General features: G+C 31.0%; 4 protein-coding genes across 5 annotated transcripts; 3 read left to right on the forward strand and 1 right to left on the reverse strand.

The window, feature by feature from the left end:
• The first annotated feature begins 53 nt into the window (after nucleotides 1-53).
• LOC126853726 (SOSS complex subunit B homolog) lies at nucleotides 54-3,864 on the forward strand. Its single transcript, XM_050599750.1, has 2 exons — nucleotides 54-1,233; nucleotides 1,750-3,864. Exons 1-2 carry the CDS (start codon nucleotides 775-777, stop codon nucleotides 2,014-2,016), a joined length of 726 nt encoding a protein of 241 aa, XP_050455707.1. The 5' UTR covers nucleotides 54-774; the 3' UTR covers nucleotides 2,017-3,864.
• Nucleotides 3,865-4,234: 370 nt separating this feature from the next.
• On the forward strand, nucleotides 4,235-9,893 carry LOC126853688 (solute carrier family 35 member C2). Its single transcript, XM_050599681.1, has 8 exons — nucleotides 4,235-5,097; nucleotides 5,192-5,331; nucleotides 5,930-6,159; nucleotides 6,355-6,566; nucleotides 6,673-6,745; nucleotides 6,883-7,135; nucleotides 7,732-7,907; nucleotides 8,192-9,893. The coding sequence occupies exons 3-8, from the start codon at nucleotides 5,950-5,952 to the stop codon at nucleotides 8,564-8,566; spliced, it is 1,299 nt and encodes a 432-aa protein (XP_050455638.1). The 5' UTR covers nucleotides 4,235-5,097; nucleotides 5,192-5,331; nucleotides 5,930-5,949; the 3' UTR covers nucleotides 8,567-9,893.
• Nucleotides 9,894-10,008: 115 nt separating this feature from the next.
• Nucleotides 10,009-19,258, reverse strand: LOC126853624 (uncharacterized). 2 transcript variants are annotated; one of them, XM_050599489.1, is made up of 13 exons: nucleotides 18,917-19,258; nucleotides 18,712-18,798; nucleotides 18,354-18,523; nucleotides 14,462-17,933; nucleotides 14,076-14,301; nucleotides 13,753-13,905; nucleotides 13,454-13,652; nucleotides 13,211-13,359; nucleotides 12,439-12,745; nucleotides 11,967-12,373; nucleotides 11,782-11,880; nucleotides 11,374-11,676; nucleotides 10,009-11,266 (listed from the first exon to the last, which is right to left on the reverse strand). In XM_050599489.1, exons 2-13 carry the CDS (start codon nucleotides 18,795-18,797, stop codon nucleotides 11,180-11,182), a joined length of 5,658 nt encoding a protein of 1,885 aa, XP_050455446.1. In that variant the 5' UTR covers nucleotide 18,798; nucleotides 18,917-19,258; the 3' UTR covers nucleotides 10,009-11,179. The 2 variants fall into 2 exon arrangements, with proteins under 2 accessions (XP_050455446.1, XP_050455445.1); XM_050599488.1 differs by having other exon boundaries at nucleotides 18,712-19,258.
• A 277-nt stretch (nucleotides 19,259-19,535) lies between these two features.
• On the forward strand, nucleotides 19,536-21,658 carry LOC126853710 (ras-related GTP-binding protein A). The gene is made up of 6 exons (XM_050599714.1): nucleotides 19,536-19,656; nucleotides 20,110-20,209; nucleotides 20,282-20,666; nucleotides 20,744-20,959; nucleotides 21,040-21,155; nucleotides 21,235-21,658. The coding sequence occupies exons 1-6, from the start codon at nucleotides 19,645-19,647 to the stop codon at nucleotides 21,324-21,326; spliced, it is 921 nt and encodes a 306-aa protein (XP_050455671.1). The 5' UTR covers nucleotides 19,536-19,644; the 3' UTR covers nucleotides 21,327-21,658.
• Nucleotides 21,659-21,941: the final 283 nt, after the last annotated feature.

Raw genomic sequence — 21,941 nt, forward strand, 5'->3', positions numbered from 1 at the left:
CGCGATCGCGATATCGTGCGCTTGCGCAAATGATGATCTCTACAAAGAGCGGCCGTAGAGTTTAAGCTATCTGGGGATGCTCCAAAATCGTCGAAAGAGGATATATTTCTGTCCTTATTTTAGATCGTACATGATATATGTGTGCACATATGATTGCGTGCGTGCGTGCACTTTTACAATGAAGGATAAAAAATATATGTTTCTCCTTCTATCGGTCAGCGATAGTCTCGCAGGGGAGAAATATAATGACATCTATAGGTATACAAGCTCTATGGCGATGAAGCGCGCGTATCATTCGTGGCTTCGTGGTGGTCACGCTACGAACTAAAATGACATGGCCGATATACGGAGCTATGTCAGCTATCAACGACACTCGGCTCTCATTTCTCTGATGCATCGCCGACTCTCTCGTTACGCCCTATTCCATCGAGCCGGTTTCGATTCGGTGATATTTTCAAGCACGCGGTGCAAGCGAACGATCCTCGGCTCGATTTAAAGGCTCGAAGGGCGACGAGCTTAATTAACGAGAGGCGTCGAACGGGGCGGAGGAGGGGAAGATATTCCGAGTGTGGGGAAGAGCATACACACTTTGACACACGGACACGAACGTCTGTCGTGTCATTTGGGTAACACGCGTCGCACGATACGGTATACGGGACGAGCGTCCTCGTCGTAAGGACGCTTGATTCGTTGCGTGTGCTGTGTGTGTGTGTGTGTGTGTGTGTATGTGTGTATGTGCGTGTGGGTGCGTACGCGCGATTCGCGAAAGGGACGATGGATTACGTGCTGATAAAGGATATCCGGGCGGGTCAGAAGAACATCAACGTAGTGTTTATCGTTTTGGAGGTTAGCCACCCTACCATCACTAAAGAGAACCGCGAAGTTCGAACGTTCAAAGTGGCCGACAGCACCGCTTGCATGAACGTCTCCATCTGGGACGAGCCCGGTCAGCTCCTCATGCCGGGTGACATCGTACGGCTCACCAAGGGCTACGCGTCCGTCTGGCGGCAATGCCTGACTCTGTACTCGGGCAAGAACGGGGATATACAGAAGATAGGAGAGTTCTGCATGGTGATCAACGAGCAGGTCAACATGAGTGATCCGAATCCGATGCTGTCGCAGCAGTTGGTCAATCAGAGCGGCTCGGGTCCGCCCGGCAACAACGTCAACAACAGCATCACCAACAACGGCAACGCCAACAGTATCTCGGGTCAATCGGGACGACAGCCCTTGGTATACGATGCTTTGAAATATTTGAAAATTTCGAATATGACGAGTCGTCGAGACGCGCGATATTCCAATTTTTTTAACTCTTCTTTTTTTTCTCACACTTGAAATTGTTAATTTCCGCTTATGTCAAGTTATTCCAATTTATTATTCGTCTAAACGAATTTTTCAATAATCTACATAACAAATTTAATTAGACTTTTTAAGACATAATCACGCGATGTGGAATGTCTTATTTAGTATTTCATTTACAGATAAAAACATTTATAAATGAATACTTGTTGCGTTTTTAATTCATATATATTAAAGGCTATTTAAATATAAATGAATAACAAAAAGCGATATATCCAAAGTAGCGAAAGTATGCCAAGGATGCGGGGATTATCGCTGCTTTCATCAATTTTTTTTCGAACATAATATTTTATCCTTATATGTATATATTTAAAAACGACTCGCCATCTTGATAATAATATAAAATATTTATATTTCGATTAAAAACAACGTATGCAATATCTTTCGCAGGCCATCCAAACTAACACAACAACTCCCAGTAGTGGAGCTGCGGCTAGTACGACGACTGCAAAGAGCGGAAACGGCGGCAGCGGTAACGGGAACAATGTTGGAAGCGGAAGCGGTAGCGGTAGCGGCAGCGGCGGCAGCTCCGGTCTACCCGGTGGCTCGGTACGATATTCGTCGTCAGATTCGACAACAAAATCGGCACCGACGACCAAGAGCAATTCGCGAGGTCGCGGCAGCTATAGAAACGGCGGTCGCAGCGACCGGAGATAACACACAAGAAGGAAGCGGTTGATCATATACGTGTAACGAACAAACGTGTGTGCGCAACAGATTTGCGTTTGTGTATAATATACTTTTTTTTTAAACTTTGATTCTTGACGCGACTTGAGTGAGAAGTATGTGTTTTGAGATATAGCGGCCGATTGTTGCATGTACTATACCTGTATGCGAATGCGAGTTTTACGTGGATATCATCAGTAATTATCACCAATGATGGATGTTCGATTCATCTTTTGAGAAATTATTTTCGAATAATTCTATCGCGCGTAGTTTCAAATATTGTGTGTCTGATTAGTCTTGCAAATTTAAAAAATCTGTAAAAATCCTTTTATCCTTTTCTCTGTATATTTGAAAATTTTTAAAATTTTTCTTTTATTTAAAAGATGTGTGATAATCTTAGCAAATGTAAAAGTCTTAAAACCTTTGAAAGTTTTGAAAATCTGAACACATTAAAAATTTTATTTATGTGTATAATACAATAAAAATTATATATTATATCATACATATATAAAACTCTGTAGAATGTGTAACATATTATATTTATAATGTATATTAATTAAAACATAAAAATAAATTAATATTAAGGTTAATAGTTAATTTTTAGTTAAGAAATTGGTAAATATAATATATATAACGAACATCTCAATGATCACCTTTTTCATTTTGAAGTATATTTTGCAGAATGAAATCCTGATAAAATAATTCGCATTTTAAAATATTTATATCTTTTATGCTACTTTTTATTTTTTTTGCTTTTATATAATATTTACACATACACATATAAATTAATTAAAATTTATATTTAAAATTTAAATATTACGCGCGTATTTTTATTATTTTCATACTATATATATATATATATATGTGTGTGTGTGTGTGTGTGGTGTGTGCGCGCGCGCGCGCGCGCGTGCGGCGTGCGTGCGTGCGTATGCGTGTGCGTGTGTGTATTTATATACGTATGTATGTATATATGCCGATTTTGCCGTCGAATCTGACGATGAATGTATTAAAAAATGCAAGATACATTAAGATTAAAAAAAAAAAATTCTTCAAGACTTTTACCATTGTTAAGATTTTTATAAACTTAATTATTAAATCTTATAATATCCAGAATGTTTCAAAACATGCTTGTTAGTCTATCATTGCTCGTCAGTCATTCTAATCTGTAAATAATAATTGAAAAATCTCGCGTCTAAAAAAATTGTTTATGAATGTTCGAGTTCTCAGCGATCATCCTTTTCGTGGATGATGCTCTTCACTGCAATGAAAACAGAGCATCCTATGGCATCCTATGGCTTAATGTCAGTAAAACGAGTATGTAATATATGAAGGAGTATTCTCTTCATTAGCACAATAATTTAAAATTTTGAGAAAAAATACATTTTATTTCAAAGAAAATTTAGATGAGATAAAAAACGATAATTTTAAATAAGATCTAAAATGTTAATATGGACAAAGCGATTTCTAGTCAACTGCATGTTTACAGAAGAAGATATGTCAAGTGAAAGTCTCAGTCTTGAGTTTTTTATATATTATAGAAAAAATTCAATGTGGTTATAACTTCGTGAAATCATTTTTACTAGTTTTTAAATATTACGCGAATATTCATATTTGATTAGGTTGAACATTGACTTCATTATCACCTTGAATGATACCAACTATTATTAACGCGGAATAGTCCACAATCGAGATTGACAAAACTGATGACATTATTACAATATGTAATAATAAAAATACTCTCCTTATATGGTGCAAATAAAAAAAAATCTGAGACTAATGGAGAATGAACGAATTAGAAGACAAATTGAATTGAAATAAAAAAATTCGCTTATTGATATATCTAGGTTTCCATTTATTTAATATTTATTCCATTAATTTTGATAAACAAAATTCAATTTTTTTACGATTTGTCTCTCTTTTTCTTTAAAATAAAAGAATTGCGTTTTTCAAAATTATTAAGCCTGATATCATTTTTGTTAATAGTTGTACAATTCTCATTATACATTAGTGTATAATAAAAAGTTTTCTAAATATTTATAGTGTGCTAAAATATTATTTCTAAATATATGCTCGTAAATATTTTTATCGAAAGTAAGTAAATCGCGTTGTTGTACACATAATGATAAAAAAAATAAAAGAAAAGAACGATTTATACCGTTAAGTTTTCCCTCTCTCTCTCTCTCTCTCTCTCTCTCTCTCTCTCTCTCTCGCGATTATATCTTGATCAAAAATACCGTGATGCGTCAGGCAAATTTGTATTAAAATTTTCAGTAAAATTTATTTCATAACTCACTTTATTTTTATACCGTTGCAAAAAACTGCAAACTGCTCGCTACTACACGAAATTTTATCGTTGAAATATATGATAATCGTTAATTTGTTTCTATTCTCGAATGACCGCAAATTTTGTTTGAACGGTATCAATGTAGGTATATATTTTACATATTGACAATTAGCGCATTTTGTTATATGCGAAAATTTGCACGGTTTAATTTCTTCGAATTTTATTTCTACACAAGTGATGACAAAAATTCTTTCCAATTAACACATTAATAATAAACACTTGTGATTTTTTTAAATTACAAATTTGACATCAAAATTTTTAATACGTCGGAAAAGAAAAATATTTTTTAATAATGAAATATATTCATAGGTGTAAAAAAAATGATTTTTTTTGTTCAATTTTTATATCGATGATCTAATGCAAGGCAAATCGATTCATGACGATATCGATTTTGCGACATAATTCGCAGTTATTTTTTTTTCGTTTTTTTTACGATCCTATAACAGATTAGAAGTACAGATTACAGGGTTAGTGTCAGCGAGCGTGCATACATATACACAAGTCGACAGCTGATCAAAGAGAAATCGAAAACACAAGCATGTTTGCTTTTTCATTGCCAACCTGATAAGCGAACCATCCTCGCATCTGACGTAACTGTGGCAAAAGCTCCTGATTAAATCGAGGATCTTTTTGAAGAATTGATAGTGAGATACGGTGACAGTTGTCACATCGCTTTTGCTTTGCAGGTTATGCTCGCGCCGAACTACATAGCTTATGCTAAAGTCAACGTGAGCGATTATATTTCCGATAATATTTTCGATAACATTTCCTTTATGGTCGATCTCTTGATCATATTCTCATTTTCTCAATCTTTATTTTCAGGCAAGCAATGGTGGTGTTGTGAATAACATATGGATGTTTTTTTCGATTATTCATATGAATGATAATATAAGTATCAATTCTTGGAATACAATCGCGATGATTTATCAGTGATTTCCTTATGCATAAAGTTCCATAAAGTGGTATGTTTTTCACAAATATAATACGATTTACGACTTATTATTGCGTTTTTTGTTGCATTTGATATTGCGCAGCATAACAGCATTATGTGCTCCATTTTGTAAAATCAATTAAAATCATAGAAAAATGTTTAAAATAATAAACAAAAATTCAAATATAAAAAAATAAGAAGAAAAAAAATAGAAGGAAGTTCTTTTGAAGATAGCAGAAGAAAGTTTCTTCTCTGAAGAAATATAAAAGCTAAAACTGTACATATCTTGAAATTATAATATATCAACATTTATTGCATAGTTTTGTACAAAGATTATTTTTTATTATAATATTATACTGTAAATAGTAATTTGTACACAATAAAGAAAAAGATGTGATATTTGTAGCTGTTATAAATTATTTATATGCATTTTATATAAAGCTTGATAAGAGTTCCAAGAAACAGGATTGAAAATTATTAACTAAAGATTTTTCTGATCTTTTTCTGTTATTGACGATATAGTGTAAAATAAAACAAGACAAATTATATATTTTTGCATTGCTTTATTTCCTTGCTCTTTTTATTTATAGTATATGTGCTATCAATCATATATTCCTAAATTTTTTCAGATTTTTTAAATGTAGGAAATATGACACGCTTGCATATAAAATATCAAATTGCTAGAGATGATGTAGATACATCAGAATACTTGCCGCAAAATGTTCCAGATTTCCAAAATGTAACAAGCTCAGAACCCACATTTTGGAGGAAAGCATGCCATGTGTTTTTATTGATCTCTGTTTACTTTGTTTTATCAATAGGCCTTACATTTTATAATCCATGGCTTTATAACACATATGTAAGTAGTTACATATATAACAAATTAGTAATTTGATTTTATCTTTCTCTGTCATTATTGTTATTATTTAATTATAATAAAATTTTACTTATATCATATTTAATTATCATCAAAAAATATTGTTTTATTAAAAAAAAATTCTCTACATATTCAAAAAATATATAAGTTTATTATAAGGAATTACAATATTTTTAGAAATTCAATTTTCCACTTGGAGTAGTAGTTTGCCATTTGATTATAAAGTTTACATTATCCGCATTAATAAGATGCATCAGAAGATGTTTTACTGGTAAACGAATAAATCTACCATGGCAAAATATAATTTATTCAATAATGGTACCTGGTATAGCCAGTGGTATTGATATTGGTTTATCCAACTGGGCACTTTCATTGATTTCAATATCTTTGTAGGTATAAATAATATTAGAATACTTAATATATACAGCAATAATTATATGTATACAGGATAAGACATTTATTATTATTTATTATATACAGTTAAATTTTTCCTAGGGTTACCATGACTAAATCAACTACCATTATATTTATTCTTGGATTTTCTCTTCTTTTTAAACTGGAGAAAAAGGTGTATATATATAAGATATTTCTAATTAAAAAATTAATTAATTATTATATAATTATTTATTAATTATTATCTTAAATATATTTATCTTATATATTACCTTTTAACAGGCAAGTAATAATTATTATTTTTTATTGTAGTCATGGTTTCTAGTAGGAATAGTGGTGATGATAGCAGGAGGATTAGCAATGTTTACTTATAAATCTACCCAATTTGGGGTCCTTGGATTTATATTGTGTCTCTTAGCATCGTTTGCAAGTGGCATTCGATGGACCATGACACAACTTATTATGCAAAGATCCAAACTCGGACTTCATGATCCGATAGACATGATGTATTATATGCAACCTTGGATGCTATTACCTGCAATATTTGTAACTGTGTGGTTTGAAGGTAATTTGTAGTAATTTAAATAACAGAATTTAATGAAATTTTATAATTGATCAAACAAATGAAAATTTTATAATTGGCCTATACAACTCAAATCAATATTTCTGGACTACATTTGATATTACTTCACATTTTACAAACACGTCTTGATTTTAAATTTGATCATGTATGGATCAGCACACTTTTTTGAGGATGAGGGATATGGACAAGGAGAAAGTAGAAAAAAACACATCATCGAGTTTTGGTAGATTTGTAACAAATCAATTTTTCACTTATACATATAGATATCTCTTATGACTATTGTCATATTGTGATTATTATCATATTTTATTATATTAGAATCTGAATTTTGTCAAGGAAGCAGTGAATGTAAAAATTAGATATTCTTTAGCATTACAATTTTTTAAATAAATAAAACCTAATTATTGTTCATTAAAATCTTTTTAATAATTTTATCTGTTCAAATTTTATAATTAATTAGACATCATAGAAGTAATTGCAATAAAAATTTCTTTTTAAACAATTATTTAGCCATAATAAGCGTTACATGCTTTATTATATAATTTGCGAAATATTGAAAACATTAAATTAAATTCTAGGAAGTAGAATATACAATGATATTAGAGTTACCGATTGGAGCGATATCGGTAGTATTTTATTAACTGCAAGTGCTGTAATAGCAGGTGCCATTTTAGCATTTAGTATGGAAGTGATGGAATTTTTAGTTATTACTTACACTTCTAGTCTGACATTGTCGATCTCAGGAGTATTTAAGGTAAATGGCGACATAATTTAATTTTATTGCTTCTTCTCATATTGCATGACATATATTTATTCTCAATGGAACACTGTGACAATTTTAATAAATATATTATAAAAAGAATATAATTCACGAACTAATATGTTTCATATATGTATAATAATATTAACATTATATTTTTATGCAGGTTATCAAATTTTATATTGCATCTGTCATAAAATATTTTATATAAGTATATATAAGTTCCATTCAATTAATATTTTCAATTCTCATATCTCAATTTCTATGGTTCTTTACAGGAAATATGTACATTAGCGTTAGCCTTTGCATTGAAAGGTGACCAAATGACTGGCCTTAACTTTATAGGATTGTTAATGTGCCTTGGTGGTATAATGCTTCATGTTGTCCAGAAAGTGTTAGTCAATAGAAAGAAAGTGGTTGATAATTTGGAATTACAATTAAATGTATTTCAAGGAGTTACATCAAAATTGACTAGCAACAATACTAAACATGAAGAAGGAACTGATTCAAATATACCATTATTGACAGAAAAATCAACATCTCTAATGAATCTTCTTAATGCCGAATTTAGTTCGGATGAAGACGGTGATTTGAGGGAGGAAGATAACTCGAGCCAAATACTATCAGATATTTTGCAACGCAGGGAACAGTGATAAATCATGAATTTTTTATCTTTGATACATGGAATTAATTTATCAAGGAAAGCATTCCAAAACAATATATGTTTATGACTTGCAGCATTTTATATTTTTGTAAATTCTGCAGCCAATAATCAAGTGCTAATATCAATAATTTCACATCATAACTTTATGCCTTATGAATGGCATATAAAATATGACTAGAAACAAAACGCATTATAAGTCTTCTAAAGAATATCTTTGAGACGTTCTTTAAAATTTTTTTAGCTGTTTGTGTATTGTGGAGGTATATTAAAAGCACAAAAGATTTATTAGTAACATGTATGTCTAATATAAAATGTAAATTATTATTGCATAAGCCTGATATATGAATACCTAGAAAATTGCAAAGTACAAACATAGAAAGTATGAAATGGAACTTTGTTGTATATGTCATGTATCGATATTGATATAAAAATGCCACTACCAGTGAAGAACATTATTATGATTGTTATTATTATTATTTTAAATATTATAAACTTATAAATTTTTATTAAATATTATTAAATATTATAAAATATTAAGAACTTTGCATGCAAGTTATATAGGATATATAAATTCTTTTAAATTATGTGACACTAGTTTTCTACTCTTAGGATATACTTCCCAAATAAGACAATGATAATTCAATATTTGTGTGTATATATATATATATATAATTTTTTAATGATAAACGCACAATAAATTTAAATAAAACGTACTAATTGACATACATTAATATATAAAATTTAAATATATATAATTTATTTTAAATTATATTATATTATATATATATATGTATATATAATGTTCCACTTATAATATTTATATAAAATACGATAAACTGATAATATATTACATGCACTATATTCAAGATGTTAATAGTAATGTATTTACTATACCAAAAAATTTAATAAAGTTGTAATTTTCATATCATCAAGGATGAGTTTTATAATTTGATTAGAATTTAATAAATATTTTACATTATATCATAATCTAATAATATTAAGCACGAATTAAATAGTGCTGTAAAATTGTCAAAACAAGTTATGATAAGCTGGAGATTTAGCTAAATTCTTATAAAACTCAAATGTTGAGAAAATGATTATCGAGGAAGTGTAAGTTAAATATATGCAATATGTAAAATAAGAACTAGAATATGTGATATCGATCAGAATTATTACTGTATCAATTTTCTAAAATTGAAGTAATATATAAATCGACAGTAATATAAAATCAGTTGATAGTTTCCAAAACTCAGTCTGTAATCATGCACGTTTGAAGATTCTCAGATGCATATATATATATATATATATATATATATATATATATATATATATATAATACAAAATAAATTTGAATATATATATATATATATATATATATATATATATATATAATAATTCTCTCTTCAAAGATTGAAGGACCCATGCACAGATGAAAAGCTTTATACTTCTTTACAAAATATATTTGAATGTATATATATATATATATATATATATATATATATATATATATATATATATATACATTCAAATATATTTTGTAAAGAAGTATAAAGCTTTTCATCTGTGCATGGGTCCTTCAATTCTTTGAAGAGAGAATTCTTTAAAAAGCTATTGAACATGAGCACAACAGTATAAATATGATATCTTAGCAAATCTATTCTCTCAATTTGCGTATTGCAAAAGAAAAGAGAAGGAGAAAGATTAAATATGTAATAATAAATACATATATGTAATAATAAATAAGCAGCCCACAATATACAAATTATATATAATGATATTCTCTTCTTTCTTTAAAGATTATATAATTTTTAACAACTCGTTAAATTTTAAGGTTGCTCTAAGAAGTATATAAAAAGTAAAATACATAGCAAATATATTTTCTGTGCTAATATATTATTAATAATTATATTTATTACTAATCAAATGGCGCAGACACATATATATTAATAGATAATTTATTATTTTATTTTGGAATATCCTTATTTTTCTATTGTCACAAAATCTTATTTCAAATGCATATTATGTCTTTTTAATAAATAATAATATATAATTATTAAAAAAAATTACATATGTTACTCTCACAAGCATTTACTAATATTCTACAATCTAAAGTTAAGAAATAGTCAATTAATAGAGTTAGGACAAGTAGAAACAGTCAAGAGAAGATCACATCATGGTAAATTTTAGAAACTACAGATACATGATTTTGCCTCTTTGGGAATATGCTCTATAATACTTATAGTAATTATATTCAATATGGATATTTTTTTCAAATAAACTGTAAAAAATTACAGAATAGCATAGATATATTATAATAATGTAGTTCGATTATTTTTGCCCTTTAAAGAATGTTGAACAAATGATAAAATCCTATAATATAATAGAAAATTTCACTTATTTTGTGCATATATATAAGATCGTTTACATTAGTCTACTATAAACTATACATTCATTGTATATGAATATAATGAAATTTTCTAATTATCTATTATAATAAGCAAGACAGTGTGATCACGTTCTCTAGTTCTAATTATTCTAATGCTGATTAATAAATAATAGTCAACTTTTATCCTTTATAAATTAAATAACAAACCTATCTTTTTTACTTATTTTGTTTTATTTGATTAGTTTTTTTAGATTTGGCTTCGATCCTGTGTTCCAGTTTATGAATCAATCCATCTAATTCGTCCTGAGAAGAATAAAAATCAATTAACTTTTGATATTTTACAATTTTTGCATAATTAAAGAGAAAGAATATACTAATTAATTAAATATATAATAAAAGATTATACTTACTTCGTCGTAGGTATACATTAAAGTGCAATGTTTCAAAATCTGCTTTTTATGATTGATTAACTGCAATGCATGTGGCAAACAGTAGACACTATCATCTTGCGAATTATTCATCAATGAGACAAACAAATTGGCTCTACATGTCTCACATTCAAAATCGCCATCATCCTCTTTCACTCTTTTTCCTTTCTTTCCTTTTCCACTATCTGGCAGAGGCAACCTTTCTCTATTATTAAGACCCACATTTTCCAATTGTTTACGATAATCCAACTCTTTCTCACGGATCTTGATCACGCTCGGCAATATCTAATTATATTAATATATTTAGTGCAATAATTTATATAATAATATTCAATTATTTTAAATTTTTTAAATAATAATCCTGTAATTATAATACAAATTTAATTTTACCTGTTTTAATATATCTATATGAGATCTGGTATCATTAATAATATTAAATAATAATCTCTCAAATGAAAAGATAGAAGGTTCACAACTATCTTGTATGTCCTGAAAGCATATCATGTTTCAATTTAAGTAACAAAATTATTACAAATTTCAGAGAGAAAAGATTCTATATACATCAGCACATATACCTTGAATACTTGTTCTGCTGTTTCCAACCAAGATGGTTGTGCGAAATACACACTTTCGGATACAACGTAACCGGTACATATACTCGACGTGAATGCTTTCGGAAATACAATTATGAACTGTCCCGGCTCTTGCACTGTCTTACATAACGGCACACCGTTGCTGACTAACAATTCTGGTGGGACCATGGCAGTGTCGGAAGGTAACCATATAGTTTTATTTTTACAATATCGTGGTACCATCTTCGAGAGCGCCTCTCGAAAATTGTTGTTATGTTCGTCAGGTATTCCGTACCAAATTTTTTTAGCACCTGTATGTAGATATTCTATCCATGGCAAACCATGTGGGTCGCGATACCAACAACAAGCACTAAACAACATACCCACGTGCAGTGTTGGCACAGTTACACCTAACAATAAGTGAAAGTTATGTGGCTTGTACGAAAATATCATCGGCGTATCATAAGTTACATACCCATTAACGGGCCCAAGGCTCTCAATACCGATCCGGCATTATTCGTGAGTACTTTGAGATTCCAGGAGTGTCTGGCGAACGGGCTGTTTTTGGCAACGGAAAAGCCAAACCCACGACCGCTTGAATCGATGCTCGCCGCGTGTACACAGACGTGACGTTTTCTTTCGGCGACATGTTTCCAAAACGCACTTTCCACCTCATCAGCTGAAGCGCCTTCGGCTTCATTTCCTCGTTGATTTTCGCCGAACCACATACGTTGTGTATTACGGGCAATTCGGTAAAAAGCGTTCAAGGGCATGTTTCTTCCCTTTAAATATATATATATATATATATATATATATATATATATATATATATGCATATATGTGTATATATGTGTATATATATATATATATATATATATATATATATATATATATGTGTGTGTGTGTGTGTGTGTGTGTGTGTGTGTGTGTAATTAGTATATACATATAGTACATACATAGTACATACATATACATTAGTATATACATATCAATTTAATTACTCTATATAATTTCAATAATAGTATATCAATATAATGTTTTTTGATTATTAACTAATAATTATGTTGCCAACATAGCATGCAGAATATATCAAAAATAGTACAGTCAATATATTAATTTTTAATGAAATTATAAAAATAAAAAAAATTTGTTTCCGGATTTATTTCAGACTTACTTAAAATTAAAGACTAAAAAGCATTTGCAAAACAGATAAAAAAAATTATAATTATTAATATCTCTTGTCATACCTTTACAATACATTCCTCAATTTCATCGGAACTGTCATCTTCTTCTTCTTCATCATTATCATTGGATGACGCTTCCTGCCTTTGCAAAGTTTTACTTTCCTTTCTTATCCATTCAGCTTCAACCTCGTCAAACAATTTCTCGCGTTCCTCTGTAAAAATAAAAGTATATAATATAAAAGCTTTAACAATATATTCTCTTTTAAAATTTAATTATATATTATTTATAATATGTAATATATATACCTGGCGATAATGTATCATATGGCAATAAATATTTGCAGTAAATATCATCCAATTTGGTAACACGATCTTGTGCAGATTTAGGTATCTTCATACCATCTGCTACCTTTTGCCATTTTTTCTTTTCAATAACTTCTTTCAATCCACCCAAGTTTTGAACTGTTTGATATAAGTGAGGTAAATCAACTTCCATCCCACCAATCTAAAAGAATTAAGTATATTGACAATTATATTGAATTTGAAATCCCTTCTCAAATTATACAATATGCAATAAACAATATTAGAAAATAAAATGATTTTACCCATGGTGGTTGAGTTAAAGTAATACTCTGAGTGGCTAAATATTTCTTAATAGCCATCATTTCTTTTACATTAGGACCCCATCTATGAAGCATGCGATGTACATATTGATTATAAGCAGTGAATCTCATGTCATCAGATACTTTACATTCTGGCTAAAAAATAAAAAAAAATAAATAAATAAATAAATAAATAAAAAGATTAATACAATCGTAGTATTAATACAATCATACTTAAATAATATTATGTATTATATATATGTATGTGTAGTTAGACAATAATTAATATATATCATCTATACAATATTTTTTTACGCAATATTTACTTTAAAATTTGGTGGAGGCACGACTCTACATATTCCAAACTTCTCGGCAATCGGTCTTATTTTGTCTATATACTCCAAAGGATCCTGAAAATCTTTCTCCGTCGGATGAAACGTCGGTGCTTCGACTACGCGGGCCTCATCATTTGCGTTTTTCGCACTTGGAAACGTCGTGTTATTACTTGAGGAGTATAGTTCAGGTGTTTTCTGTTTGCATTTCATTTGCGTCCTAGAAAATGTTTATCATATAAGCAAAGTTGAAATTTATCTTTATATTATTTTATAAAATAATACCCATAAAATAATATTTATGTATAAGTATATAATAATTCTAGAACTACATTTCTTGCTATATGTTAAAAATGTTAATTGTAAAATATTAAATATACCTCTTGCCACTTTTTGTTGAATCTATAGAAGTTTTTCTTTCCCTAGATAATTTTGGAGACTTCGTAAGTTTCTCCAAATTGTTGGAGCTCGTACTGACATTTGGACGATTCAAGTTTGGCACCGAGATGTCATTCTTCACTGGTGATATCGGCTGTATCTCCGGCGTACTTGTTACCGTAGTCGAAACAGTTGTGGTTGTTGAGGTTGACGGAACTTGTTGTTGCTCAATTGTGGTCGTAGGATTGGGTGGAGTACGTGTTGTCGGCTGTACCGTTCCTATCGGTGGACAACGCGCTACAGATAATGGTGGCTTAGTGACCAATTTAGCCCGAAGTAGTACTCTTTGATTAGGACCAGTCGGTCCTTCCGTGCCGAGTTTAACAGCTACACCTTGTATCAATTGTTGCCCTTGTACCAAGTTCGGGCCGCTCCTTGTAACAGCTTGTAACGGTATGTAAAATAATTGTCCATCGTTGTCGTCATCATTCTCGTTACTCGTTTCGGTCTGAGTAGATATCTCGGTACTCTTTTGCTGATTCGTATCATTGACATTCTCTTGCTCTTGCGTAGTTTCGTCGAGATTTACCTGCACTGCTATAGAAGCACTGCAGTTTACGTTGCTCCAACTCGTCGTGAGTTTATCGAGCGGTAATACTTGGACATTCGTTAAGCCTGCGAAATTCTTGGGCAGTTCAAACTTATTCAGTGTTGTATTCGTTGTGCTTATCGGGCCTTGTGTCTCTTGTTCTTTCTTCGCAAGCATTTCAATATCAGTCGGCGGTTTCTCCTTATCGTCCGTTAATGCTCCACAATTATCCTTAGAATTTGATTTATCAGTTTCAGCAATTACTTTAGTCTCTGCGACTGTTGACTTCATGGTATCTTTCATCTTTCTCCTGAAGGGTGTGTTAATGGGAATCTCAGTATCACTTTCAAACGCGTAAACGCTACTCTCATTCTCTGGTGAAAATGCATTCGCATTCGGAATTACCAATTTACGTTTAACCTTAGGTATAAAGGATTTTCGCGGTTGAAATATTTTCTTTTCCATCGGTGATTTCTTCTCTACAGAACCGTCCGTCGAATTTTGATCCGACTTTGACACAGTATCGCTAGTATCTTCAGCTAGAACAGTATCCTTACTTATCTTTTCGCATTTATTCTTAATAATTTCCTTCACAAACTCGGTATTAGTCTTATTTTTATTGGCAGTATTCTGTTTCGCTTCGACATTATGTACATCGGATGTTACTGGTATCACATTTCTGTTCTGTATGATTGCAGTACGGTCCTTCAAACTCATCTTCTCCGTTAATTTTGAAAGTGTTACATTGACGGGACGTACTAGATGCTGGATCTTCGTCGAGATAGACAAATGCGAGACATCTGCCTTCAACTTTTCTGCAGGCTCATATTTGAAGGTAACAACATTCTCCATTTCTAACTTGCTTTCTTCTTTGGCCAGTGAGCTTTCATTCAGCCACTTCTCTATCTGCTCAGTCGACATATTCACCCGCTCTTTTCTTGTGTGTAGAGTCGACAATGGCATATTTATAAGATTAGGAGAAATCTCGTTTTCATGATTACATTTTTTACTCTGTACCTGTTCAATCGATGGTAATAAGGAGCTTTGTGACTTGAGGGACAAATCCAATATTGATTTTTGATTTTGCATAGATATTCTGTATTCGTCATTTAATATACTTGCGACTGAGGAACCAGTTTCAACCAATGAAGTCTTTTCTTTATTATTTTCTTGTAATGTTGTGCTCTGATTCGCTGTTTGCTTTGGAATTTCCAACGTTTTGATTATATTTAATTTGTCACTGGATTCTGATTTTAATAGATTAACATTAGCATGACATGAATTCAAAACTTTTGATATCGCCTTCTTAGTAAATCCGCGAAACGATTCTTCATCGTCTGATACTTTTGGCAAATCTGGTTTCGTATTCGTGTTTTGTGTATCATTGGAAATTGTCTCGCTATCTTTCGTATTATTAATATTATCCGAAATTCTTTCTTCTTCTTCATCATTCTCTTTTTTCTTTTTCATTTTATTAAGCAACATTCCCAATGTTTCCTCTTCGGATTCCACGTTTTTGTTCTGATCATTTTTAAAACATTTCTGTTTCGATTCACTAATCTTATCTAACGATGAAGTTTTAGATAGATTTTGATCACGTTTGCGTTTCATCACAAATTTTTCCCTAGCAGATTTCATACAATTTTGAACTTGAACCTTCGCTTTGTTATTTGTGTTACTTTGTACTTCTGCTTGTACAGCTGAATTTTTGGAGGACGATCTGAGACTCCTACCGATTGGTTTGTCAAGTTTTCCGAGACTCTGTCTGGTAATAGGTCTCGTATTTGTTTCTATCGAGCTTTCAGATTCCTCGTCGCTATCTTCCTCACAATATCTCTGAACTCTCATTAGACGTTTGCTTTTTAGAATTAATTTGTTGTTTTTGCTCTTATCCAATCGCTTATTACCATGACTATTGAAGGAATTAACTCTAGAATCCTTAGTTTTACTAACAGTTTTCGTATTAGTCTGTTTTATTTTGGCTTTAAGCTCGTTTTCCGTTTGCGCTATCCTACGAGCATTTGGCAATTCGGGAAAACTTTCGATTGAAACGTTATCTTCATTCTCTAGATCCGGGCTCACTAATTTTCTACCAAGAATTTCCATATAAACAGCAGCTGCTTCCTTAGTTTTTCTGGTAGGTCTCCTGGAGGAATTTTGCGAAGAAATTACGCCACTGTGTGACCTTGTAACTCTTCTCATTTCTGATTTGCTTCTGGTACAAATCTTTTTTTGAATCCCTTTTTGTATGTTACGTTTCATTTGTGATGTCGACTTTTCCACAAGTAACTCTTCTTCTTCATCATCTTTTTCATCATGCTCATCTTCAGATATATCTGTATATAATATATCATTATTTTTCAATTTTAGATTAACTTTCTTCTTGGGTTTGGGTGGCACAATTTTTGTCTTTGATAAAGATTTGTTGCTTTTATCTGGCAGTACACCACTTCTTAAGCCATGTCTTTTTGTTTCAATTCCAGGTAAGAATTTTCTCGGCGCCATTTGAATACCAGCCTTCATCATAGATCTCTCTGTACATGATCGTGTCCTCATAACACATGTGGCTTTGAATTTATTCTTGATCCTCTGTTTAGCAAGACGTTGTTCTTGATATTTCTTTTTAAGTGCCTGGACTGTAGATGTTGCTGTCTTAAGTTTGGTGATATTTTTGTGTATTGTATTAGGAACTTTTTTTTTATCTGGGACAACAGGTTTTACTTTTGTCACATTCTTCTGGCACGTGTCTTGTTTCTGGACTTCTGTAGAAGTACTAGTACAGGATGATATCTTATCTGCAGGAGCACGAGCTGATATAGGCCTTTGTTTCTCTTTTTTGTTACTAATGTTGAAGAAATTCAAATTGGGTGGCAAAATGGATGTTCCTAAATTTTGGGAAAAAAATTATCAATTAAAAAATATATTTTGAGTATAATTAGAATAACTATAATTATATCCAAGAAATATCATAATTTATTAAATTTAAGTCACAGTTCCTTTAACAATCAATACTAATACTCTTAGATTTCAGAATATATTTTATATATATATATATATATATATATATATATATATATATATATATTTTACTTTTGAAAAATATTTCAGCTTGTATCTCATCAATAAATAAAATATATAATATGGAGACACAAAAGTTTCTATTCTTCTGAAACTTATTCATATATTCTATAAAGTATAGTACAATGTATCATTTTTTAGAAGATAGAAGAGTTAAAATAAAAATAATAGATTTGATATTTTTTTAAATAATAATATTGATATTTTTTTTAATAATAATAATTAACCTCTAAAGCATAAAAATGTTAGAAAGTCCTCAGTATTTGGACGTTTATGAGTTATTAATTCTGTCATCATGGCAGGTTTAGTTTTCTCTTTATCCTTGATAGGTGTAGGTGATGTATTGAACACTGTATTTGCACCTTGTGCAAATTTTCTTTGTGCGTGGACTTTGGTCCTAAAGTGAAAAAAAAAATTATAAATTTAATATTACAACATATTTCTTAAATGTTACTAAATATACAAACACACATACATAAGTGTCATTACAAATACATATTTTTTAAATGTATTTTATTTTTTATGAATTGAACAATATTATTTTAACAGTTGCACTTATAGGAATGATTTATATGCAAAAATTACCTCTTTGGAGATTCTGAAAGTGGTTCCATAAGATCCACTAGATCTCCCTCTTTCCTCTTCCTCTTGTCGTTACGATTCAGAACCATTCTGAGACAACGGGGATTTAAATATTAATGACAGGCCACGCTGGGCGAGAATAATAAAATTGACGTTCCAACGATTTCATGAAGCGTTTAGAACATGTTCGATTAAATGCATTTCTCACATGAATATTCACTTCACGTTTTCGATTAATAATCTCACAAGAACCGATATCCCGGACGATCGTTGAAAATCGCGAAACACGAGCATACGTGCGACATCGTCGACGTACAATGATGGCCCCAATCTTTTGTGAAAAAAATATGCTAGGTGATTTAATCCAAATCAGATTACTCGCGGTGAGTCCATGCTTCCAGCTGATCGCAAAGTGTATACATATATATATCGATAAAAATTATTGAAGTTGTCCACATTTATTCCAAAAAAATCATTAACTTCACATTTTTACTTGGACAATAGTTGTTTATTATGGTTTATTATGTCAAATTAAAATTAAATACCACGATCTCTCTCAACCTGTGATATGAGTATACATAGATACGTAGCGCGAAATATTATCGATTTTTTTAAGACTCATTTCTATGATGATACGTATAAGGGTGCAAACCTATGCAACGGAATGGCATAAAACGGAACAAGAGCGGAACCAATCGTGAGCGTAATGAAAACTGTAGAACGGTCGTGATTGGTTCTGCTCTCGTTCCGCTGCTTAGGTTCGCACCCTGAAGGAGTAGGGATGAGATTGGACTTTACTGGACTGCTGTGCGCGACTCTCACTTTCTCTAGGGCGGAAGAGTTGATAGGTTCGTTACGGAGTTAGGAGTGTTAAGACTGAGATATCTCTTGTGGGAATTATACTAAAACGCACATTATTCATCATCATTATTCAAGATGAAAAAGAAGGTGATGATATGAATATTTTCTATGTAAATACAAAAAGAATAGGATCTGCGTGGATTTTTTTAGATTTTATTTTTTATTAATCTATTCAAATATATCTTTATCAATAGTACATACAAAATAGTTGCTTTCCTTTTACATCAAAATTCAGATAATTCTCACTTATGACGTCATAACTCAGTTGAATGCACGTTCTTTTTGACGCTGAGAAAGTGAGATGCAACTGAGTTTCTGCACACAATCGAAACTATGTGCTTTAGTGAGTCTAATAGCTCACATACAAAAGTAAGGTTATGAACTTGCAATATCACTTGCGCGTCCTTTTACTCATTGAACAATTGACATTTCATCTGAGTATAAAATACATAACTGAGTGACTCAGTATCACTTGAGTGCAAATGGCAAGCAGCTAATGATCAGAGTAAGAATATTGTATGTGAATATCATTCTATTTAGGTATTATTAATGGGCAAGAGTGGCTCTGGGAAAACGAGTATGCGTAGCATTATTTTTGCTAATTACATCGCTCGGGATACCCATCGTTTAGGAGCAACAAGTCAGTTATATATAATGTTAATTATCGTTATAATTTTTACAAGATTTGTTAAAATAAAATTATTGGTTACAGTTGATGTAGAACACTCTCACGTTCGTTTTCTCGGCAATTTGGTGCTGAATTTGTGGGATTGCGGAGGCCAAGAAGCGTTTATGGAAAATTATTTTGCTTCACAGCGGGATAATATATTCAGGAATGTTGAAGTATTAATTTATGTTTTTGATGTGGAATCAAGAGAATTGGACAAAGATATGCATTATTACCAAAGCTGCCTAGAAGCGATATTACAGAATAGCCCAGAAGCAAAAATATTTTGCCTTGTTCACAAAATGGATCTTGTGCAAGAGGACCAACGTGATTATATATTTAGGGAGAGAGAAGAAGATCTAAAAAGACTGAGTTTGCCTTTGGAATGCACTTGCTTTAGAACTAGCATATGGGATGAAACATTATACAGGTAGATATTATAAACAAAGTTTTATAAATAGAGGCAGTATTCTGATTACAAATTAATACTAATTGTTATTATTTTAGGGCTTGGTCGTCCATTGTATACATGTTGATTCCCAATGTAAAAGAACTTGAGCAAAGCTTGAATCAGTTTGCCAATATTATCGATGCGGATGAAGTTCTTCTATTTGAAAGAGCGACCTTTTTGGTAATAAGCCATTGTCAACGACAATTTCATAGGGATGTTCATCGCTTTGAGAAAGTTTCCAATATAATAAAACAGTTTAAATTGAGTTGTAGGTAAGTACACTATAATGTACAAAGAGAAGATATTAATAAGAGTAAGAAATGCAATATTTAGAACATTATTATTTTTTCAGTAAATTAGCAGCACAGTTTCAAAGCATGGAAGTTAGAAATAGCAATTTCGCGGCTTTTATTGATGTATTTACTTCGAATACATATGTAATGGTCATTATGTCCGACCCAACTATACGTAAGTATCTGAAATTTATTTGCTGTATTTTTAAAAATTTATTGTTAAAAATATTGTTAAAATATACATATTTTTGCAGCATCCGCGGCAACATTAATCAATATACGTAACGCGCGAAAGCACTTCGAAAAATTGGAGCGCGCTAGTCAGAGCTCGGCATTGAGTAGATAGAAGTCGGCGCGACCCAGGCGCCTCGTCACCCGGGTCCAATCTGTTAATAACTGTTGAATTTATGAAAATCAGAATTTTGCATTGCCGTTAAGATAATAAAACATGTGATTAAACGAACATGTTTGTTAACGAAGTCGGGTCACAAAATATACTTTATAATGTACAGTTTTCAACATGAGCGTTTATGACAAAGTAAGTGTATATGTATAATTGACGTGTCTGAAGGAGCTTAATGCAGGCTGGCGGTTATCGATATTTTAGATCGTATGTTATTTATATATTATAATATATAAAACGAATTCATTTATATTATATATATGTATATAATATAATATGTCTATGATGATAACCCAAGTCGACTTGCAATATCCAATGAATATTAGTAATACATGAATCATTGCAGTCATATGTCTTTCTTTTGTATCTGTATGTATCATTATATAATACGCATCTCACAATATAACAATATAAAACTGAGTGTCTAACTGAGACTTTATATAGGTCTTGAATATGACTTACAATGGTAAAAATTTTTGATAAAGATAATCGCGATTGTTCTTAGTTATGTACTCATTGATAAATTTTACTATTGAGAATTCTCTTCTTTCAAATATA

Source organism: Cataglyphis hispanica, chromosome 12 (assembly GCF_021464435.1).
Source record: "Cataglyphis hispanica isolate Lineage 1 chromosome 12, ULB_Chis1_1.0, whole genome shotgun sequence".
In the NCBI taxonomy this organism is placed as follows: Eukaryota; Metazoa; Arthropoda; class Insecta; order Hymenoptera; family Formicidae; genus Cataglyphis; species Cataglyphis hispanica.